Source organism: Lissotriton vulgaris, chromosome 4_1 (assembly GCF_964263255.1).
Source record: "Lissotriton vulgaris chromosome 4_1, aLisVul1.2, whole genome shotgun sequence".
Taxonomy (NCBI): domain Eukaryota; kingdom Metazoa; phylum Chordata; class Amphibia; order Caudata; family Salamandridae; genus Lissotriton; species Lissotriton vulgaris.
Window position 1 is genome coordinate 1,398,807,063 of NC_141691.1, and position 22,345 is coordinate 1,398,829,407.

At 44.2% G+C, this 22,345-nt stretch overlaps 1 protein-coding gene across 1 annotated transcript in view; it reads left to right on the forward strand.

Annotated features, from left to right (window-relative positions):
- LAMA3 (laminin subunit alpha 3) overlaps positions 1-22,345 on the forward strand; it is a 1,118,674-nt gene that overhangs the window by 1,028,996 nt on the left and 67,333 nt on the right. Inside the window, exons 52-60 of the mRNA XM_086917979.1 lie at positions 1,866-2,062; positions 9,099-9,215; positions 10,694-10,848; positions 15,320-15,461; positions 18,348-18,447; positions 19,068-19,184; positions 19,508-19,687; positions 20,381-20,520; positions 21,428-21,586. Of these exons, the coding sequence (XP_086774105.1) occupies positions 1,866-2,062; positions 9,099-9,215; positions 10,694-10,848; positions 15,320-15,461; positions 18,348-18,447; positions 19,068-19,184; positions 19,508-19,687; positions 20,381-20,520; positions 21,428-21,586 (1,307 nt within the window). The remainder of the gene's footprint in view (positions 1-1,865; positions 2,063-9,098; positions 9,216-10,693; positions 10,849-15,319; positions 15,462-18,347; positions 18,448-19,067; positions 19,185-19,507; positions 19,688-20,380; positions 20,521-21,427; positions 21,587-22,345) is intronic.

A 22,345-nucleotide genomic window follows, 5' to 3' on the forward strand; every position in this document is an offset into this window, starting at 1 on the left:
TGTCTCAGCTGAAAGAATAAGTTTCACACCATCAGTCAATCAATGAAAAGCTATAAGAATGACTTGAGCGGAAGGTATTATTAGTCATCTTTGATGTATATTGAATTAACAAACAATGGTTGTGGTACTCATCTCTAAATCAGATAAACTGCGCCAGGCAGACTGTAATAAGTGCCGGTGTTGACAATAAAGTCACCAGAAACCACCTCAAATTAAGCACTGAAAACACTGGAGAGAAAGTGTGTTTACTAGTCCCATAACCACGCGAGAACGTCCCCATTGAGGCACAGGAAGCCACCTGATATAAAGTCCTAGGACTTTCCTTGCCCTATAATAAGTGTTGCATACATCTATTCACGTGCATCGTGTCAGCTCTGCTTACAACATTAGCTATAACTAAGATTTCAGTTTTCAGTGGATTTAAAAGAAGTCTCATCCAGTTCCCAGGGCCAGTACCACAGGCTTTCTGTTTCGAAGGGGCCACTGTCTCTCTCTGTTCACTAACGAATCATGGGGTCACGAAACAGTTGCTAGAATGCTCCTTTTCATAAACAGAACATTTAGTGGGTATGAAACTTAAACCCCGATTACTGTCAGTCAGATTTTTTGTGGCATCTGCAGTTACTCCTGTTTGGGTGATAAACACTGCCCTCCACCCCTGAACATATTGCCCCAGATACATTTCAAGAGGTAAAACCTCCTCAGATATATCGGTGGGAAAATGCCCAGTCTATGAAATGAAATGAACAGTTGAATAACCAGGTTTTAAGTTATTTCCTGAAGGCTAGCAATTTGGTTTCCCTTTGCATTTCCAAATAAAGTGGCATGTGAATTTCGGTGTGGTGAGTATCAATATCCACATGCTGTGTCCCGATTTTCAGACAGTAATCCTTATTGGGTGCTCATTATCACACTCAAATTATGAACTCAGTGGTGCAGGAATATATTGGGTGGATAAATATTGCGCCTTTTTCCAGGCCTATCGTGGCTTTAGTGGAAAGGTCTACAGCAGAGGAAATCCACATCAAAAACACAGAATAGACGAAAAATAACGAAGGATCTCATAAGTGGGCAGTAATGTCCGTGGCGTGATAGACTTTACCGAAACCTGACTGCGGTGGACAGGTGGGGCTGACGCTCTGGAGAGGACCAGTGACTACAGGAAAGTAAACTGGTTTAGGGAACAGTATCTGGAAACTTCTCAAGTGGCTGAGGAGTTAAAGGACTGGGTATAAGTTATCAATGGTATAAAAGAGAGCAGGTAGGGTGTGAGCTTGGAAGATTAACAAATGGGTAGACACGTGTCAGAAGTGATGATTGAAATGCACTCCTCTCATGATAATGGGAAAATTGTAAAAAGGACGAGGAGGCATCACTAAAGCTGTACTATTCCTGTTGTATTGCTGGAAAATTCTGTTCAATGTTGCCTGCTCTATATGAATTACCACTGTTGCATTATGGTTGTGAAATAATAGGAAGAATAAAGCTCTTACAAAAAGAAAAAAAAGTCCATTTAATCAAGACATTCTGTACATCTCTGTCGCTGCAGGTACTGTGTAGTCATTAGGTTTGGTAAAAAGCAAAGTAGCCCTTTGGTAATACCAGTAGTAAGATGGTCAAAAGAGAAACATGAAACGCAGCATTTCATGTAACAAGAAGTCCCCTCGAGTACAGCTTCATTGTCTGTGTGTCTGTCCTGTCCTCGCAAAGAATGCCATACAGTGCAGTGCTAAAAGTCTGTTTGCCTCACTTCCTGTATTTTACACTTAATGCACACACATGAATGGAGGTAGGCCTGTTGGCGTTGCCAGTGCTTGCTGTTACCAAGGTCCTGTGATCCGACCAGGTGTGTTTGTCTCCCACAGTCCTGAGCCGCGTGAAGCTGGCGCTGGCCGGGCAGCACGCGGATAACAAGAACCTGGCAAACGGCGTGCGGGAGGCCCTGGACGAGTACGAGGCGAAGATGAGCGACCTGCGCGAGTCTCTGAGCGAGGCCACCGGCCGAACCAACGAGGCGAAGAACGTCAACCGAGACAACGCAGCGCAGCTGGAGGACGTGAAGGTAAATCCGCCGTGAATGCGTGAGTGCGCGCGCTGACAGACCGGATCAGCGCACCTGCTGCCCCCAGGAGCTTCGCGTGCACGATGATTGTCCTGACCACTGCGTCACGCGGGTGCGAGTGCGCATCCCAGGTGTTGTGGCAGGCAGCAAGGGCCTCATTCTAAAAAGCATCTGGCATCTTTACATTCAGCGTGCTGCGCACACACGCATGGCCTGGTTTGGGGACACCATCTGAGGATTTTCATTAACATCTCTCTGGCCCATTTCCACCCTTGAAATGTTCAGAAATGTACTTCTGTCAAAGACAGGAGTAAATCCCTTTCTGTGATGAAAATGGGTTTGGAAAAGGACACCGCGAATTGGCACGAGTGTAGAGAGAGAGAGGCCCCCCACAGGGGAACATATTTTCCCCAAGGAAAAAGAAATGTAAAAAATGTCATTGCACACATGCAGTCATTTCCCCATAGGCAGCTGTGCACTGCGCATAATGGTGCTTGCGCAATTGCCTCTCCGGAGTCACAAGTGCAGATTCACAAACCTTTTCCAGGAGTACACCTGGAAACCTGCGACTGACACACGCTTAGTTGTACTTTGGAAAACTCGAGAATTCCTAAAATGTAAACATCTGTAATCATCAAAGTTGTCAATCGGTGGGTGTGGTTTTTTTTAACTTTTCTGCAAATCGAGCCCAAAGTAAGGGGCACTAGGGGGCGGGGGGTCTATGCCCATGGTGTGATTAGTGCAGATGCCAGATGTTATTGGCCCTTTTCTGCAACACTATTCAGCAGAAGAAACAGGAACAGTGATCACACTCAGAGAGACCCCTTGTTCTGATGGTAGTAGTGAAGGCACTCACACTACCGCCCCTGTGCCTCTGATATGTTTCAAATGTGACCTGGTGTGCCTGCAGTGTGCTTTTGTCACACCTCTATCTTGTAAGCTTTCCAACCCTGCATATTGGAGGCCTTCTGTTCCATCACTGTATCTGTCTGCTGCTACAAATAACGTGTACACCAATTTCCATTGTAAATCTCTACCCCAATTAAACAGCACTTTTTCCTGTTGAGCTCACACTATATAAGGCAATGCATAAAAAACAAAACATGTAAAAAAAGAAGAAGCTATGATAACAGTAAACATTTCATAATTATCAGAGAGATGTCGCATTGTCTGATACTTCAATGATAAGATGATCTTTTTTTCCTACAAAAATGGAGCTCCTTTCTAAATGTCAGTGTCCTCACTGCCCCCTCCAAGGTGCTCTTTATTGGTAATAGAAATCAATATACCTATTTTGCTGTCATAAAACAGCAATGACTGTCGCAAAAAAGATGGAGATAAGGAAGACGTCACTTAAGCATAAAGAATAGGTGTTTAAGATGCTTAAGGTCACCAGATATGACGAACAATAAAAAGTTATTAAAGCATTTCCTGTGAACTATTTCTGACATGTCCAATGTATCACAAAATATGTGTTGTCAATGTCACAGAACAGTGTACAAATTAGAGGACAGGAGATGGCACAACTACTCTGCAGAAGGCAAAAAGGCCTTCAAAACCAGTGCTCATTGAAGAGCCGCCACTCACATGATTAACTTTTCTGTATTGTCTATATAACTGCTTCACAGCACTTGATATTCATTTTTACCCTAAACATTAAATCACTGTAAGGTATTTTGAAGCTTGGCTCACGAAATCAAAAGAATTAGCTTCTGTCATGGGTTAACATGGCTCAATCTAACTTTTATCCTCCTGTCGTGGCACAGTAAATAGGGCTCTATTACGTAGATTGGCATATTTAACAAGGCTCTATTATGTAGACTGGCACATTGAACAAGGCTCTTTTATTGAGAGTGTCACAAAGTCCAAACTCTCCACAAACTGCAATGAACTCCGAGCAGGTTGCGTCAGATTCTGTCCCACTCCAGGCCTTTCTAACGTTCTCCCTCCTGTTGTGCAATGGTATGCCTCTTCTCTTCTCACAGGTGTGTGTTAGTTGTTGGATTCTAAGCATTGGTTATAGCCAACAGAAATCTTCATGCAGACTTGGTGTTTGATTTTACTGGCAGCCACATGCCACCTTACCCCTTCTCTACACTCTGGTGGGTGTTTTAGAAGCTATTGATTCAATAGCTGGCACTTTCGCACCATTAATGGCAAGACTATTGTAGTCCATGCCGAAAATGGACTAAGAGGAAACTATTCTGTTTTTTTAAGTTTTGGCATTCATGGTCTTTGGGACATGTAAGAAACATGCTGAATTTTGTATTTATTATTCACTACAATTATTAAAATCATTACAGTAATAGTTATCAACTTGATACGGCTAAAGAAATGGTTAAAAACTGTTGTTTGTGCGAGAAATTTAAAACAATTTTTGATAAAAGGATTACCCGCCCCTCCCCAAATCCACCACAATCAATCTTCCCCATGGTTTATAATTATGGAGGTGTGGCTTTGGTGGCAATCCAGAATCCCGCGTTGTTCTGTGAGGATGGGTAGCATTATAAAGCTGTGACTCCTTCCCATTGACCTCTGATCTATTATCCAGTGAGACGCTTTCCTTGGGGGGAATGCTGGAAGTGCAAAAAGGCATCAATGCACGATGGAGACCCCCTCAACAGTCTTTCACTGAAATTATAATGTACTTCTTCAGAGTTTTATTTCGTTTGTTTGCTGTTTTTAAGGCAGTCCTGTTGTGGTGGACACATTTCCCCATTCTTGCTAAGGTCATCGTGCTGGACTTGGAAAAGCACATGGCCGATGCTTCGCTACAGGATTTTATTCCATTGATGGTACAAATCGGGCGCAATAGTCGCCTTTGTTCATTGATGAGATTGGAGCAGCAGCATAAAAGGTGCAGCCATGATTCCCTCTTGTATGGGCAGAGTCTACAGTTTGTGGCTTCCCCCCTTCGGGCCCATGCAGGGTTAAAGCCCGCAATTCCTAAGGTGATTAATCTCATGGACAGAGTTTTACTTCGGGCTGGTAGAGTAAGAGCGTCACTTAAGTAAGCCTGGGCTTTGCCTGCCGTGTAAGAACTATTCAGCGGGTCTAAGTGTGGACTTGAACAGAGGTATTTACAGTCCAGGTCAAATGAAATTTCACTCACTTGTTTATTTATGACTCTTTTCCATGTGTTCATAGGAATTTCCAGCCTCGATATGCTCTCTTACACTATATTCAATGTTTTTATCGCTTTATCAAGGGCAGTGTGCCAGAGTGTACATGGCTCTTCGAAGGTAGATCTTAGTTGGTGTTTTAGTGTATGAGCTGGGACCCTTAAAATCCTGAAATAGAGTTTTATAAAGGACCCCTGGCACATCAAGTCCGGCCTCGCCACACCGAGCTCCAGCCTTAACCTTGCATTCCTGGCTGACCTTGCAATTTGAAGCACTGTTTTATATGCTTTAGATTGTGCTAAATTTAAGCAAGCATGATGTGACCCTGGAAAGGCCTGGTGGCCATAGCTGATTGCTGGTAGAAATTTCACTCTAAAAACCTTCGGTATTGGGCCTGCAGTCGGACTGATCAGGTGGTGGTTTAGTTGCTTGAGTAGATGTATGACCCTGTAAGCCTTGGTGCTCTGATGTTTCAAGTGGGCATTCGCCTTAGCCCGTTTTGTTAGTCAGACCTCTAGGTAATTGTTTGACTCCGCCGTCTTAATTTGCACGTTGCACATATGCCATTGTGCTTTCTTTTTCTGATGGTAGGTCCCAAAGATGACGACCTTGGTCTTTCCTTGGTTTACTGAAAGGTTATTGATGTAGAATTTGCACCATCCTTACAGGGCATCCACTCTTTATATTACTGATGCAGATTTAAGAAACGCATGTCCATACAGTGACCACCTCCTGGCTAGCAACGGCTGTAATCTATTAGTTACCTCAGCAGAACAAATGACTACCTGACTGAAGGAAATGTGTTTACATTTTTTCTTCTTTTCAGAAGGTGAATTGATTTTTACTGTCAGTTAAGTCATTCCATTTTACGCTGGCTGCTACTCTCCATGTATTGTCCAAACACTCACGTGTTGTTTTCAATAACAGACATTCCAGTTCTTTGGTTATACTTTTAAGTTATAATTTAGGGCACTAAAACACGAACTGTATTTCCTAAATGCAACACAAAGTGTAGCAAAATATCAAAGTAGGAAACTTGTTAAATTCCTTTTTTGTTGTATTGGGGTTGCATAGTAATGTTCACCCCCTTGATTTCTGTACTTTGCCCAGCATTTAATTTTTGTAAACAATTTTATTAAGTTCTGGTTACAAACAGCACAATAAAGACAAGCGGAACAGGTAAGCGCACCTACATCCCATACGCCTCAATCTGACCCACTGGACATACACAGTTCATCATATGAGAGATTTAACTGCCTCGTCCATAGTAATGCATCCATTTGCTCCTTGTCAGGGAGAGTTTCTGGGGGCAGCCTCTGGTGGTGTATATAGGTTTTTCCATTCATGCACACCAGTCTATTCCCCTTTGCCACTCAGTGGTGGTGGGCAGTGTGTCCAATCTCCAAGCTATGTCTCATTTTGCAATAGCTGTGGCCAGTCCGAGCAGATATCGGTCTTTGCGACTATTCCCAATCTCATCAAGAATGCCCAAGAGTGCCAGTGCGGGTGCAAGGGTGAGAAGGGTCTCCAGTAATTGGGTCAGAAGAGCTATAATATGTTGCCAGTAGGATCTAATGAGAGGGCATGGCCACGCACCTGATAGAAATCAGAGCTAGGGCATGGGCATTGAGGATGTTTCGGTGTCAGGATCCTGCCTGTCTGCCAAAGCCGAAGTGGAGTCAGATAGGTGGTGTGGAGGTAGTTAAGGTGTATGAGCCTAAGCCTCAATGATATTCCTATTTCTCAGGGGGCCAGTTGCACCCTAGTCCATTCCATGTCATCTAGTCGCCCTAGCAATCCCTCCCACTTCTGCCTCAGGGATTGGAAACTGTGAGAGGCGTTTATCACCAATGTGCTGTAGATTTTGGAGATACCTTGCTTCCCCAGTCTGCCACGCAACAGCTTGGCCTCGAGAGGGCCATGTTCAGGAAGAGTGGAGTTCTGAGATGTATAGGGCTGGAGGGCGTGTCACAGCTGGAGGTACTTATGGAATTGTGTACCTGAGAGGGAAAAGTGTGTCTGGAGGTCTTAGAAGGAGTGAACTGTGGCAACCTTCACAGATGTCCCGAAGGTTGTAATGCGGATCCTATGCGTTTTGCAAAACCATGCAGTAGGGCAGTGTGTGTGTAAGGCAGCAACCCTGCCATAGCTGGGTATGGCACGTCAGCCATGTCCCCCAGCCCATGCCCTGGTATACCACCCTCCAGTTCCAGAGGATCACCCTGGTAACCTTAGGTTGTCGGTTTGTCACTGGGGTTTGGGTCATCATATAGAATCCTCATCAGAGTACTAGGAGAGAGTTCATTGTGATAGACGAGGTCATCTCACCCACCCATTAACCAGTAATTAATAACCAATAATTGTGTGGCTTTACAGTAGAGCTGGAAGTCTGCCATACTCATACCCCTGTAATTTTGCCCAGTATTTTTAGGACTGCATACCTATTGAGTATAATTTTAAAATAAAAACAATTTTACCTAATATTTAGATATTTTATTGAGACATATTTTCCACCGGGGAGAGGTAGCAAATAGCTTTATGCTGCGTGTCCTCTCATTAAAAATGTTTTACGGGCAGAAAGAAGCATCAAAAGGCGAAGAACTCCCGTCGTCTACATTCTCCCCCTTTGATGGCTTTTTTCGAAGGGATTTGTCCCTTGACCAAGGCTCACGCCAATATTCAAGGCTGAACGTTTATCAACGGAAAAGGCCTTTGTGAGTCTGGTCTACTTTCGTTTTATCTGGTAGTATTTATTATTTAACCGAAAAAGTAATGGTTTAGCCGGAAATGACCTGGCTTAATTTCCACCTCTCAAGATCTCAGAGAGATTCCTGACGGGTGTAAAGGGCATTTCCAGGGAGTGAGGGGAATCTGCAAACTTGGAGGGAATGTTGGGGCAGAGCAGCATAGACCTGGGACAGAGATGCACACTATGCACAGTTCTGTGCATTGGGGAAATGGCAGCCCAGAAAACATTTATTCGTAGTAAGTCTGGAAACCTATGCCGGATGCGACTTTCCTGGAGTACTACTGGGAATCTGTGATTTACTAAAAGAAATACATCTGCACCTGTTTGTAGCAGGGCAATTTATCCCTCTTTTGTTAATCGGTCTCAATGAATCATTAAAAGTATGAGCCAAAGTTAGGCATCACACAAAAAGTTAAGGTGACACAGGCATGCTAGGCCGATACAGGTGCCTCTCGTTGTAATGCTAAGGGAACTGTCGCATACAAAGGCAGAAGACCAACGAGGCCTGGGATTGGCTAATACCAAATCGTTTCAATTTAATGACGTATGAAAAGAACGTAACAATATAAGATCCACTTTATAGCACAGCTGATAATAAATGTTTCCCAAACCTCCCTCCCTAACACAGCTTTTCAAAACAAAATCAAGAGAACATAGAATTTCCTTCTTTGTTCTCTTATTAAATATATGGGACTCAATTGCAGCAAATGATGGTTACTCCATTCCTCCTGTTATAGTTGCAAACATGCTGCACATCAAGCAATGCAGTTGCCGAAATCATTTGTAAAATGTGAGCCAGAGACAATTAGGGGACGCTGGTCGTTCTGAAGCGCGAGGTTTAGGGCTTCTGGGTATGATGTTAAAGGTACAGGATGGTGGTCAGGTGAGCTCCAGATAGTCTTCCATAGGAGTATTGTCTTCATAAGCAGCAGGCAGATCCATGTAGCGTTTGGGGATCTCTTTATTCACAGCTCTTCACATCCCTATTCACTGCATCCTGCTCACACTGCCTCTACAGACTGGAGGGGGTCATGTCTCTAAGAGAAACCTTCAAAAATGTGTATTCTTCTTTCCCTGGTTTTGAGATGGACTTAACATTCGTTCTGTCTATATGAAAAGAAAGAAAATTAAGAAAACGTTGCATTTTTTTCCATTTATGTTTCAGAAAAGAGTGAAGGAGATTAGCAAACAGCAGCAAGACGTCTCTGATCACCTGCGCGATGCAGAATCCACCTTAACCCAGACCAACCGGCTTCTTAGGATGTTGGAAACGAGCAAAGAGGTATTGGGGCGCCAGAGATCGAGGCTCACAAATGAAAAATTCCATTCCCAGAGACTCATTCACTTGGGCCAATCACATCGTCCCTTACTTCCACCAGTCATGTGCCGGTGCTTAGAGGCCCACTACCATGCCATTAGGTCCTCTGTGAATGCTGTTATTCCCTCATGCTCCCAAGCAATAGCTCGAGCTAGCACATCCTTGCTTTTCCCGGTCCCAGGCCCCCCTTCTCCATTGTTAAAGTGGTCAGAACCACGACGCACAGCTGAGGCTAATTCCTTGATTCCCGCCACTATTAGACACATGGGAAAAGCGAGTGACTGTCTGGATAAACATCTGGGTGCAAGACGACTGATTGGGAGATGGCTTGCATTTGTCGTCAGTGTGAAGGGTGAGCTCTCCATTTCACTACAAACCCCCTCATCACTGGCGATAGTCGCCTCCGGTCAGAAACCTCTATGAAGTGCCCAGTTATGAAATGGATGTGGTAACTAAACAAGCATCCTGGCTGCTCCTTCTAAGACAACCCTCCATATGTTGTGCAGAGAAGCTGCCTGCGCCAACTATGTGGGCAGGAAAAAAACACAGCTCCTGACAATGTAATAATGCTCACAACAAAATGGAGACCGAAAAGCATGCATGTGCCTCCAAACTCTTGCTCATTATTGTGCAATTGACTTCACAGATGGCAGCCTCCTCGGAAAAAGATCTGCAAATATCCATTTCTAAGGGAAGGTTTCATTTTCTTAGGCAATATATCAATAAACATGGCTAATATTTTCATAAATGTAAACCTCACCAACCCTAGTATTGGTCAGTCTTTCTTCCCTCGCACCTGATCTCCACCCCGCTCTGACAGGTTACACTTTCTAAATAGGCAGTGCTGCTCCATACCTTCCCTTGCTCTCCCTCTCCTGCCTTGCAAATGCCCCGTCACAGTGACGTATTTCTGTCTTTCCAATCTTCCCATAAGATATTCCTTGCTCCCATTCTCCATTGTACCTTCTGCAGCTTTAGTCTCTGGGACTGCTGCTTGCATGTCCTCGGGCCTCTGACGCAGTCCTAAAGAGGAAGCTGTCCAATGGACACAGCTTCACCTTTACAAGTCCCAAACCATTGACACATCATACAACAATTCACAACTAGGAGGAGCGCCCCTTTTTAACTGCGATTTGGAATGAGCAATAAACCTCTGTTGCAGCTCGGATAGCCATTTCCGAATCACAGAAGGGGGTTAGGAAATACTAAAATGTAATTGATTTTGTGAAATACTTTTGTACATCGGGCCCTAAAACTCTTCTTTTCTCTATCCTCTTCTTATTGAGATCTCGTAAGATAGGCATTGCGTAATCTCGTGAGGACACCCTTGGGCAGCCACTTGCTCACAAATCTAAAAAGTCATTTTTTCATTCAATTTTTTTTTCTGAAAAAAAAAATTAAACGACCACACGAGATCAGTAACCTTTTTTTTCTCAACACAGGAATATGAAAAGCTAGCTGCTCAGCTAGATGGTGCAAAACAGGAACTGAGTGAGAAAGTGAAGACGCTATCCCAGTCCGCAGGCAAAGAGCCACTGGTGGTGAGAGCGGAGGAGCACGCAGAAGAACTACAAAACCTGGCAAAGCAGCTGGAGGAGTAAGCACATTCCAGTCTCCCAGTCTCATTGTGTTGAATACACTCTATTCAAGCTGAATTCTGCACACGTTTGCTGACGCTTGTTTCCCTGTGGGATTGCATGTGTACCCCAGTCACCAACCCACCAACAACATCCACACAGATCTCAAAAATAGTTGGACCATTGGAATGTTGAGCGCACCATTAAAGACAATGGAGTGCTCCGAGCCTCTATAGGCTGAGGGAAGCCCAAAGCATCAACAATCCAACCCCCTCGGACTCTGTGAGACCTTTGTTTAGCAAATTCAGATATTCTGCCCTCTAGGGCAGAATGTTCTAATAGCCTTAGAGCCCTCTGTAGGGGGTTCTCCCGACCATTAAAGGACCACTTCCTTGTTAAAAGGCCTCGCTTTTGGCTCAGGCCTTTAACTCTAGAGCGGGCCTTTAATGGACAGTAGAGCCCACTACTGCTGGCTCTTAGGTTATATTAGAACACTGGAATGTTGAGAGATCCATTCAAGACAATGGAATGGCTCAGGGCTTATATTGGCTGGTATGGACCTTTTGCTCCAATATTCCAATGTTTATCTTTCTGTTTCTCCCTTTTCAATTTAAAACATTCTACCCTCAGTGGGTGGAATCTTCTAACAGCCTTATAGCCCTTGTGCCTCGGGCTATACATTTGTTAAAGGTCCTCTCCCTCTTTACAGGCACTCATCTGTGGCTTGGGCCTATAACTCTGGGTCAGGGACTTTAACAACCGGACTAGCCCTAAGCAGCGAGCTATAAAGCCGTATGATAGCATAGACTTTACTATTTTGTGGAAGGAAAAATAAAACGGAGTGCCACAAACAATGGGGTTTGCAGCAACTCTCGTGCTTATACAATGCCATAATATTTAGAAAATTCCAACATTTGTGCATTCATTGTGCCTGCCTGAGTGTACTGCTCCAGCCAAATCGTATGTGCGGAAAGATGGCACTGTTGCTGCGGTTTCAAGACATCTAAAGTTGTTAATTAGACAAGAGAAATTGAGGACAAGATGGGTAAGACACTGCTTTGCACTTTTTTGTTGTTTAAACTCTTTTCCAGGTAGACCAAATTACCACAAAATATCATTCAAAGCAGTATGTAGTAACAAATTGTTCGATTTTGACTGGTTCCTGCCCAGTCAATATCAATCTAGAACAATCACGAAAACCAATTTAGTACTGAACAGCACAGGTCCCACTGCACTGCTGGGCTGTGGTCCGCACTGCTAGCGATGCTTTCTAGGCAGGTGGTGGTTGGGTGATGAACCAAAAGCAGGGAAGGACTGCATCTGCGGGGGCCCGGCGGCATGCAGAAGAGCCACAGTGGGTTCCAGCAGGCAGTGGTAGCTTGTGTGGCGGCGCTCTCATGCCTTCAACAAAGCTATCCAGGGATGTGGCAGGCCCCTTTGGTGATGGCACGATTGATTGCATGTGATCCCGGGAGGCCCAGCCTGTGGCCTACTTAGTGTGATGGGCTGCTCCTGGCCTGAGAGCACCCCCTTGGTTTCCCCTTGGATCTTGTGTGTACTGTTGGCTGCAACAAGGTCGAGGAGCTTCTTATGGCCACAAGACTCTAGGCCTCCTGCTCTTCTGAAGAATGAATTTTGGGGCCTACTGAGTGACTCAGAGGCCTATGGGCTGATGACTGGACCCCAAGGAGCAGAGCTGGTGTGAGGATTTACTGGGCTGCATTGGAGGTCAGTGGCCTCGTCTCCCTCATCGCTGCCCTCCCATCTTGCATCCTTCAGAGTCCTCGATAGTTGGGAATGGGGCCTGCCTCACAGATCTAAGTGATGGGGTGCATACCCCCAGGTCTGCTCTATGACAACTGCCATGGCCCCTCCCTTACTGGCTCCATGCCTGGGCAACCTACATGGGCAAAGACAAGGCCCCTCTCTCCTCGAACGTGGGGATGATTGACAAATACGGAAAGACCCCAATGGCCCTTAAAGGTGGCAGAGACAAAGATATCCCTGCACCCCCACCCAAGGATCAGAAGGGGCCACTACATGTGCTGTAATCATTCAGTCCACTGAAGACACTAAGGGGGTCATTATGATCGCGGACGAACTTGAGTCCGTCCGCGATCATAGAGGAGAAGGGAACCTCCGCATGGCCTGCGGAGTTCCCTCCTGTGCAATTAGGATGTGACCGCCACCCTGGCGGTCACATCTGCTATTATTAACATTGCGGCAGGTGCTGCTTCAAGCAGCACCCGCTGCAATGTTAAGAATGAAAGCTGTGCATTTGCATGCACAAAGCGGCAGGCACCGCGCGGTGCCTGCCGCTCTGTGCACGCAAATGCAGGGGGGTACCATAGGTACCCCCCATGTGCACCCCCACCCCCCTGCACCCCTAAACAAGAATCTGTATGCCTTTGCACGGCGGACATGCCACCGTGTAAAGGCATTGAAAATCAGACATCCTAATATGGCTGGCGGTGTCTGAGAGACACCGCCACCATATTAGGTCTTTTCCGCCGCGGTTGTAAGCCAACCACGGCAGAAAAGCAGCAGACCTAAACCAGGACCCACCGGCCATCCTAATGTGGCGGTGGGTCTTTGGTGGGTCCGCAGAGGATTTTCCGCATCCTCCGGGCCGGCGGTGGCTTCCGCCGGCCCGGAAGATGCGGAAAATCCTCCATCATAATGTGCCCCTATATTGGCACTGGAGACCCAGATTGGCAGAGTTGGGTGGAGGTGGCCCTACTACAGCAGGATCTCTGGTCTCTAGCTGACTACACCAAGGAAGTCGAAACTAGGGTCCCTATGGTGGAGGACGAGGTTGCCACCCCAAAAAAGGAGTTGTCTTACTTGGGAGGGACCACAGTAATCCTGAAGCAGTGGGCTGAGAATATGGAGGGCGCTCGAGGAGAAACAACCTGTGCCTAGTGGGGGTCCTGAAGGAGCTTGAGGGCACCAAACCTGAGCAATTTTTCACAACCTGGTTCCAATCCTGGACCCCCAGGGGATAGTATTGTCCTGCATCGTACTGGAGTGAACCCACCCTCCTTACTGGTTCATATGCTGCCTGCCATCATCTTTCTTTTGTAAAGCAATGCATGCACAATGGCATTGTACCCAATCCTTATTGTTGGTTACTATGTTTTCATTTCACTGGCAATACATACTTAATTTTTAGGAGTGTTGGGTGTGGGGGGTAGTTGGGTGAGTTAGTATACTTTTGCTCATGGGTAAATATGTGGCTCATCCCTCTTGTTTATTTCCCATGGTCTTCAGCCCTACATGCACACAAACATACCTCTTAGCATAACATATTCAGCATTTAAGATCATATACTTGAACGTGAAAAATGGGCCCCAGACATTTTGCTCCTGCAAGAGACACATTCTCTTAGGCAGAAATTGACGATTCCTCAGCAGACTTCCCCTTTGAACTGAAGAGCGGCACCACTGATCCACAGGGCCATTGGGTGGTGATTATTGGTGTGGTTGAAGATAGGTCATGGACTATTTCTAGGGTCTACGGCCAACCCTTGTTAATGGCTGACACACTCCGGGTGCTCTCGGATCTGCTATAGGAAGATATGACTGAACACATGATATGGTCTTTTTTATTCCCCCATTGATGCCAGACGGGACTCCACTAGCACATCCCTGGGGAAATGGGTACAGTCTATGAGCCTCTGTGATATTTAGCACATTATGCATGTCCAAAATAAACACATACCTTTCCTATCTACGTCGTTCGCATACAAGACTAGACTCCTTTCTAGCTCCGGCTGGCCTGCTACTGGAGATCATACACACCTCCATTCTTCCCAGATGCCTGTCTGATCACTCTCCTATCTAATTAGTTTTTACTTTTAAGAAGGGGGATGGTGGTTAAATTGGCTCCTGAGTTCCTGGCTTCTCTCGGATGATAGCTTTGAGGAGTGGCTATGAGGGGATCTAGACGAGTTCCTGGAGACCATCAGGGGATTGGTTTCATCAGAGCTCACTTTATGGGAAGCCCTTAAAAAGTTAATACACGGGGAAGTAGTGTCATATACTGCCACACTCAAAAAGGAGAAGGGACAAAATTATAGTGGGACCCTACAGGTGCACTGTTGTACACTGTCACAATTGATTCTTTTCTACCAGGGGGCAGGGGTGGTGATGAAACAAATTGTTTTGGTTGTTGTCTGCTATTTAGTTGCATATGGCAAGGAAGCCTCAATAAAACGATTTAAAAGAAAATGGATTCTATTTCTGTAGATTCCCTGAAAGAAGAATGTGGCCACTGGTCAAGTCATGAAGCTGCAGAACATTGTCCTTATCATGGCTATTTTGAAAGGTTGAAAGTAACTGTAGTAGAAGCTTTTTGCCGCTATTTCATTAAAGTGCTGTGCTTATGGTCATGCTCTCCAAAACCACACAAATAAAATGCTGTATCAGTGGAGATATACTGTACAGTGCTGAATATTATTTGAACATCTTTCATGTATTTGCCTTTTTACAGAATTAAGAAGAACACAAGTAGTGACGAGCTGGTACGATGCGCAATCGACGCTGCCAACGCCTACGAGGACATTGTGAAAGCTGTCAATGCAGCAGAGGAAGCTGCCACAAAGGCAACGGATGCAGCCGGAAATGCTTTAAGAGTGAGTGTCAAGCCTAACATCAGACACTGTCATGGACGTCATTTGGGAGTAGTCTGCGGTCGCAGCTGTGTCCACTGGCTTGCTCCCTTCTACTCCTGGCACTTCCTTTGCGACCCCTGGCCTCTGAGGGGGAAATGTTGGTGGCATGAGACGTCTGGTGCTTTACCTACTTGAGTGGCCTCTGATAAAATATTAGGGGTTATATTTGATAACTCTCTTACCTTGGACGCCCAGGTCAATACAACCATGAGTTATTATTTTTGTATCATTAGAAGTCTAAAAAAGGTCTTCCACTTATTCCGGCTGAGCTCAGAATAGCAGTGTGTAGTAAGGAGTTCCACGCATGAAGGTAGTATTTAAAGATGCTTTATTCAAGTAGATAACAAGTAGGTAAGTTCTGAAAGAGATTCCCACCAGGAGCAGCCTGTCTGCTGCTCAGCCCATGCCTAACTGTCACTTCACCTCTCTGTGTCCCAATATTCCGAGGCTCATCCGGACTCTCTATTGAGTTCAGAGCACAGGCACTAGCTGAACAGGTGGTGGAAAATCCATTACAATACATATGCAGGATACTACACAGTGGTCATTGCTTTAATCACATTGTGCCTAGATTATGTCAACGCTTCATACTTAAACATCAATAAGTCTTCGCTTAACAGACTGCAGGTCATTCAGAATGCAGCTGCTTGCCTGGTTCTGAATGTTTCCAAACAACTCACAGTTAGGGAAGGCATGTGCTCCCTCCACTGGCTGCCTGTGACATAGAAAGCTCGTTGCATGGTATTTCTGTATCTTTATCATCAAGGGCCGGTGTGTCTGAGAACAGCATTTTATTGTATAACCCAAAAAGACAGCGTAGGTCATCTTCTTTTAGGAAGGTAATCATTCAGAGAATCCGGAAAGTCAGGTAGGGCGGCCGCTCCTTTATGATAGCAGCAGCTGTACTGTGGAACACTCTGCCTACTCACATAGCAAGCTTGGACTCCTTTGTAGCCTTCCGAAAGCAATTGAAACCCTGGCCCTTCTCCCTCCCGTGGTGGCAGCTCTCTGGTTGTAGCGGATGTTCTTTTCCTGTACCAGCTTCAGCACTTTGTTGCCTTTTTGCATAAATGCGCTTTACACATCCCATTCCTTCCAAACGTCACTGCTCTGCCATGCTTTTAGAGTGGGCAACATAGGGGCAACAGAGAGGGATAAAACAAAGAAGCCTTTCTCCACTAAGACTATGAATTCCAACTATATTAATACCAACAGAGGCTCTCTCGTACCAATTAGATGGAGTTCTGCAGGTGTGCCCTCTCCGTCCCACTAAGCAGAGGTACCCGTATGAGTCCCCCTATATCCACACTTCCCCAAAAAGATCCTACATATGTCATGGTTCTACACTAACATGCAGAAATGCAGTATTTAGCTCACTTTTAATATTTTATGATAAAGGTGAACACTTAAGTGAGATTTATTAGAATTTATTTCATTCGCAAGTCTATTATGTCTGAAAGAAACCAGGATAGGGTGTTTGTGCACAAGCACAGCCATTGCTACATTTGACAACTTGGTGGAATTTGCAGAGTTTTCCTCTGGTGATTAATAATTAGAATATCCATAATTAAAATAATTAGTATTATGATTTTCATTCGGCTAAAGCTAATAAGTCGGGCATTGGCCACCAGCCGTTTGCCTTTGTTAATGCTTGCTCTGTTTTGCCATGACTTTTGCAAAACGTTATTGTTGGGGGAGCTGCCAGAGCGTCATCAGTGTAAAAAAATCACAGATATTTTTTGGGGAAGCGCACATTGTCATACTAGTCATTGGCACTTAAAGGAACTGCTTTGTGTGTAGATGTGATCTTTGTGAAAGGGCAGAATACAGTGACTCACAGCGAAGTTAACCATTGAATGGCATGGGCTAACCGTCTGCCCCGTGCTGTAGCGGGTGTAAGAAACATGTGATGGACACAATAACAGTCCAGTGTATGTAGAGGCTGGGTGGAAGCCCATTTAGGTACGTATATCATGCATATAATTTTAGTAAACTCAAAAGGTCTTGGCTAACGTGAAACCCAAGAATATTGTCTGATATTATTATCATGGCCTAAATATTGGGTTCACTGGAAGTAGATTTTTTATTATTAACTCCAAGGGGACGGTATTTTTGTAAATGATATTTAGGACTCAATATGTTTGCTAGACGATATATATGCCACAATATTCTTGTATCATACTGGGTTTTAATGTATTCTGCTCAATGTTTTCCATGTCAGCTATATTTTATTTAAGGGTTACAGGTGATGAGGTGTTGTCTGCGACTAGCCCTAACCTCTGTTTACATATTTTCTATATGAGACATGCCTAATTAGTAACATCCTAAGTGCATGGGGTCTATATTTTTAGATAGTAGCCCATCATTGGGGTGCCATGTACCAGGGTTGCTGAAAACCAATCTGCCTAACTATGATTTCACCTCATGACTCTTTCTTCCACCACCTTACACTCCCTCTTGCTTTATCTAAAGCTTGCGCTCTATAAATCCTATTAACATTAACATATTCTTTGTCATCCATACTTTTCCTACTGTTCATGTTTTTCAATCCATTTCTTCCTCCTTCTTTTTCCTCCTTATTCCTTTGTCTATCTTGCTCTAACTAAATGTCTGACAAAAAAAATAAGTATTGTTCCTCAAAATTAGCGGGGCGACTACCACCTGTAAACACTCATGCAAATAACTGGATATTATTATCATTTAGTGAACCTGAAGCAGAACATTTCAACACATCTGAGCAATTTTATTGACTTCACGGTGGATTTTGAAGCTTTGTGTTTTCATAACCATCGTGCATTGATAAGTATGGCATTTCCCAGAGACAAATCAGTGTTACTCTATTTTTAGACAGTAGAGAGGGAAGATCTTGCCGGAAAAGCCAAGACACTGAAGTCAGACTCTGACACCCTGCTAGCTGAAGCTAAAAACGCTCAACAGTCATTGCAAGGTATGTCAACACAGACAATGGTGAGTAGTGTCTGCAGGCCCAAACCAAGTCTGATAAATGCTTATCTGCTTTTGGGGGAAATTTGTTGTTGAAGCAATACGAAGGTGAGAGAAATAGGTTCAGAAATGGAGAAGTTGCTTCAGGGTGGACATGACAAGAGTTCACAAAGGACTGGAAACAGAAATCTTAAGACTAAATGTACTGTTATTAATAGAACGTGTTTTTCCTACCCATAATTCCCTAGGAGCTGGGGCATATATCCTAAAACAGCTACTGCATTCAGAATTGAAAACTCATTGAACAATGCACCTTTCAGTATATTCGTACCCTTATACATTCTCACCTATTTCCCAATAGAAACAGTATCACATGTACATGGAGTCACAAAAAACACTGTAAATGGAAATAGCATGGGAATATCTCGAGAGGTCATTAGGATTTCAGGCTATGGGGTCATTTAGCGATATCAATGTTGACACATTTGTTAGGATGGATTTCGCTATTATAAAAATAAAAGAACTCAGACATGTGCGATTAAATCATTAGGGTGTATTAGATGCTGAAAACAATCCCATTCACTCAGAAATAACTACATTTCGTTCACATTTTTATTTTCTTAGCTGTTAATCCAGAACTTCAAGACATAAAGGACAGGTTGACTGATGCTGAAGAAAAGAAGACCAGAATGTTGAAAGACCTCAATGCTGTAAAGAGTGACCTGGATGGAATTCGCAGAGGTTAGTAGCCCTTCTTTTTGCTTTAATCTGGACTTTTTTTTGTTTCAGATTTATATAGCACAAACTTGACCTGAAAGTATTAGAGCGCTTTACATGACCACCAGTTACCTTACACAAGGACACATTCATTTTTGGTAGGCACGGGAACATTGCGTGATTTGCCCAGAATCACAGGATGCTGAGCCGAGGCTCGAACCAGGTTCCCCAGCTCCAAGGTTGGCAACTCTAGCCAAAAAGCCACATCCTCCCCCCTAATTTTTTCCATTAATGTACTATAGTATACTTATTTGCTGCATCTTCATCTTCTCTACTTTTGTGCACAGATGACATAGACACAATGATCAACAGTGCCAAGAAAAATGTGCAAAAGGCCAATGGCATTACCAGTAACATCTTGAATGAGCTGAATCCCATAAAAGAAGATGTGGATAAGCTGAGGGACGCTATAGGCACCACTGAGAGTGCTGCATTCAACAAAATTCTAGAAGACGCTGGCAACTCAGGTAAGTGGTTGGGAATGTAGAAGACATTAACATCTTTTGGTATATGGTATCAATTTTCCATTGTTGTACTTTGGTCGGGCTCTTCACGTCTCCGATTCTTAAGGTACATTAATATATTTTTATAGGTTGACGTCTGCTTTTGTGTTTGAAAAACCTATGCTCCTAAAATTGTTCAGTTTAACAGACTGTGAGTGCCTGGCATTTGCTCTTCCTCAGCGTGCACAGCTGCACAATAAATAGTGCTAGGGACTACTGGTGAAATGTCTGGTTTTACATAAAATATATACTGCTTTTAGATAATACTTGTTTTCATACAAAGCATATGTTCATACAAAATCATTCACAAACAAATTACACAGTGCTAAAGCCAAAGGATCAGCAGCCAAAGCTAGACCTATTGGCTTTGCCACGGGTAATTATTGGGTGGTATCCCCGAGGGTCTTCAACAACATGCAGTAAAATAATTCTGGCAAAATATATAATGCTCAGCAGCCTGTGCCACTGAAAAACGACCTCTACCCAAGGACCTGTGTTGCCAAAGATAATTATTTGTAAGCTTTAGAGCACTATTGCTTTGGATAGTTTGACCAAAGGGCAAGGCAAGGAGTTGGGAGTGCTTGTAGATGTCTTCTCAATTCAGTATTCTGTTTGCGGTCTCTGCCACAATGAAGGTCTTTGTTTGATTTCCAACAGTGACGAAGCTGACCAACAAGCTCCCAGACCTTTTTAGCAAAATGGAGAGCATCAACCAACTGATGCCCATTGGAAATATCTCGGAGAATGTGAACCGTATCAGGGAACTCATACAGCAAGCCCGAGATGCTGCCAACAGGGTATGTTGCATGCCGCATCGATGGTCTTTTAGAGGAAAGTTTGTTGTTGATGTGTCTTGGCATAATCCATGCAACCAAATCCAGCTACTCCTTATATATCAAATTTGAAATTATTGCTTAAAGCTGGGGGTCAGCTTCCAAAGGAATTATAGTTACTATAAATAATTAAAAAAAAGTGAAGCAATGTTCGACTGGACAACAGTTGCAAGAAGGGAAGTTGCATTTGTTTTAATTCAAGGTGAAGAACATCCTCTTTGTTCATAGCTACCCATCTACAAGGTTATTGTTTTTAGGTCCCCACCCCCTCTCCCCTTCTCGAATGAGCAGCACATGGGTAGAGTAGTAACAAGGAAGGCATGCATAATCTGATGTCCTGCCACCCACTCTACCAACCTTGTAATTAGATTGCCCTCTCCTATTTAAATATAAAACAAAATAGCTGGTGTCCTACGACCTACTCATGGCAATATACCCCCACCCCCTGGGAATACATATAAAAAAAGTACCTGGCATCCAGCCAACCTTCCCATGCATCCTCTGCAATACCGTCCTGACACCCCAAAACAAAATCCCTGAAGTCTAGCCACCCTCCAACACCACCCTCTGTGCATGTCCACCCCCCCCCCCTTAGAAAAAGATCCTACCTGGCATCTTGCCACTCTCACACACCACATTCCCTTACCTCGCCCTTACCACACACACAAAAATCTACCTGGCGTCCTGCCATCCACCCGTGAGAGCCATAGATTTAAACATTATTATTAATTTATCATAGCAGCCCAGGTCAGTATTTTATTCATTCCTGTTTTATGTCTGGGTTGAAGGGGAGTGATGGTGCATGGTATCATGATATCCATAAACATTAACAGATTCCTGTGTTTTCTCCTTCCTCCTCTGGCACCTCTAGGTCGGAATACCCATGAAGTTCAATGGTGAGTCTGGAGTTGAGGTGCGACCTCCAGCCAACCTTGAAGATCTGAAAGGCTACAGCTCCCTTTCGCTGTACCTCCAGAGATCAGCCGCAAGCCCCCCTGACATGTTTGTCATGTACTTGGGGAACAAAGATGTAGGTATTTCTGTCTATGTGAGCACGTTACACTAGCCTCATTCCCTGAATGCTTCCCACTGTGCTCATCATTTTTTCATTTTATTTTATTGACATTTGTCTATACTGCTGCTGCACAAAAATGCATTCGCATTCTTTTCATGAAACCGTATATGCAGAAACAGCAAAGTGAGGTTAAAAGACATCTCATGAACTATGATATAGAGAATGGTGAGCGGATGAAAATGGCAGAAAAAGACAGCTCTACAATCAAAGAATTAAGAGATAAATTGAATTTAACAGTTATAATGTCACAGAGTTTGTGCTTCTCCCAAGTTAGTTTAGGTGGAGTTGTAAAAGGTGCGTTTTTAGCATTGCCCTGACGGACAAGAGGTTTGGTTAAGTCCTTAATGTCACAGGGAGACTGACCAGAGGGCGGCCGAAGTGCCACTGATGGACTGCTTCAATGCACTAGATGACATCACCATGCAATGGAGGATCCAGGGATCGGCCATTAAATGGTTTCGCCTTGACTGAGTGACAGCAGATGATTTGGTTTCTCTTGACTACAGACCCCAGCGGTTAAATACCCCTATTTGAGTAGCTCAGCATTAGATCCTGGCATCAGTCTAACCTATTCCTTGCATAATGGCGAGTACGTGTTAGGATGAAGGAGTGTTACTGGTCGAATGAAGAAATTAATGAAACAGCAAATAAGTGAAGGGATTGCCACTCTGCATCTCAGCGTTCTGGCTTGGGCTAATGTCTCTTGGATTACAG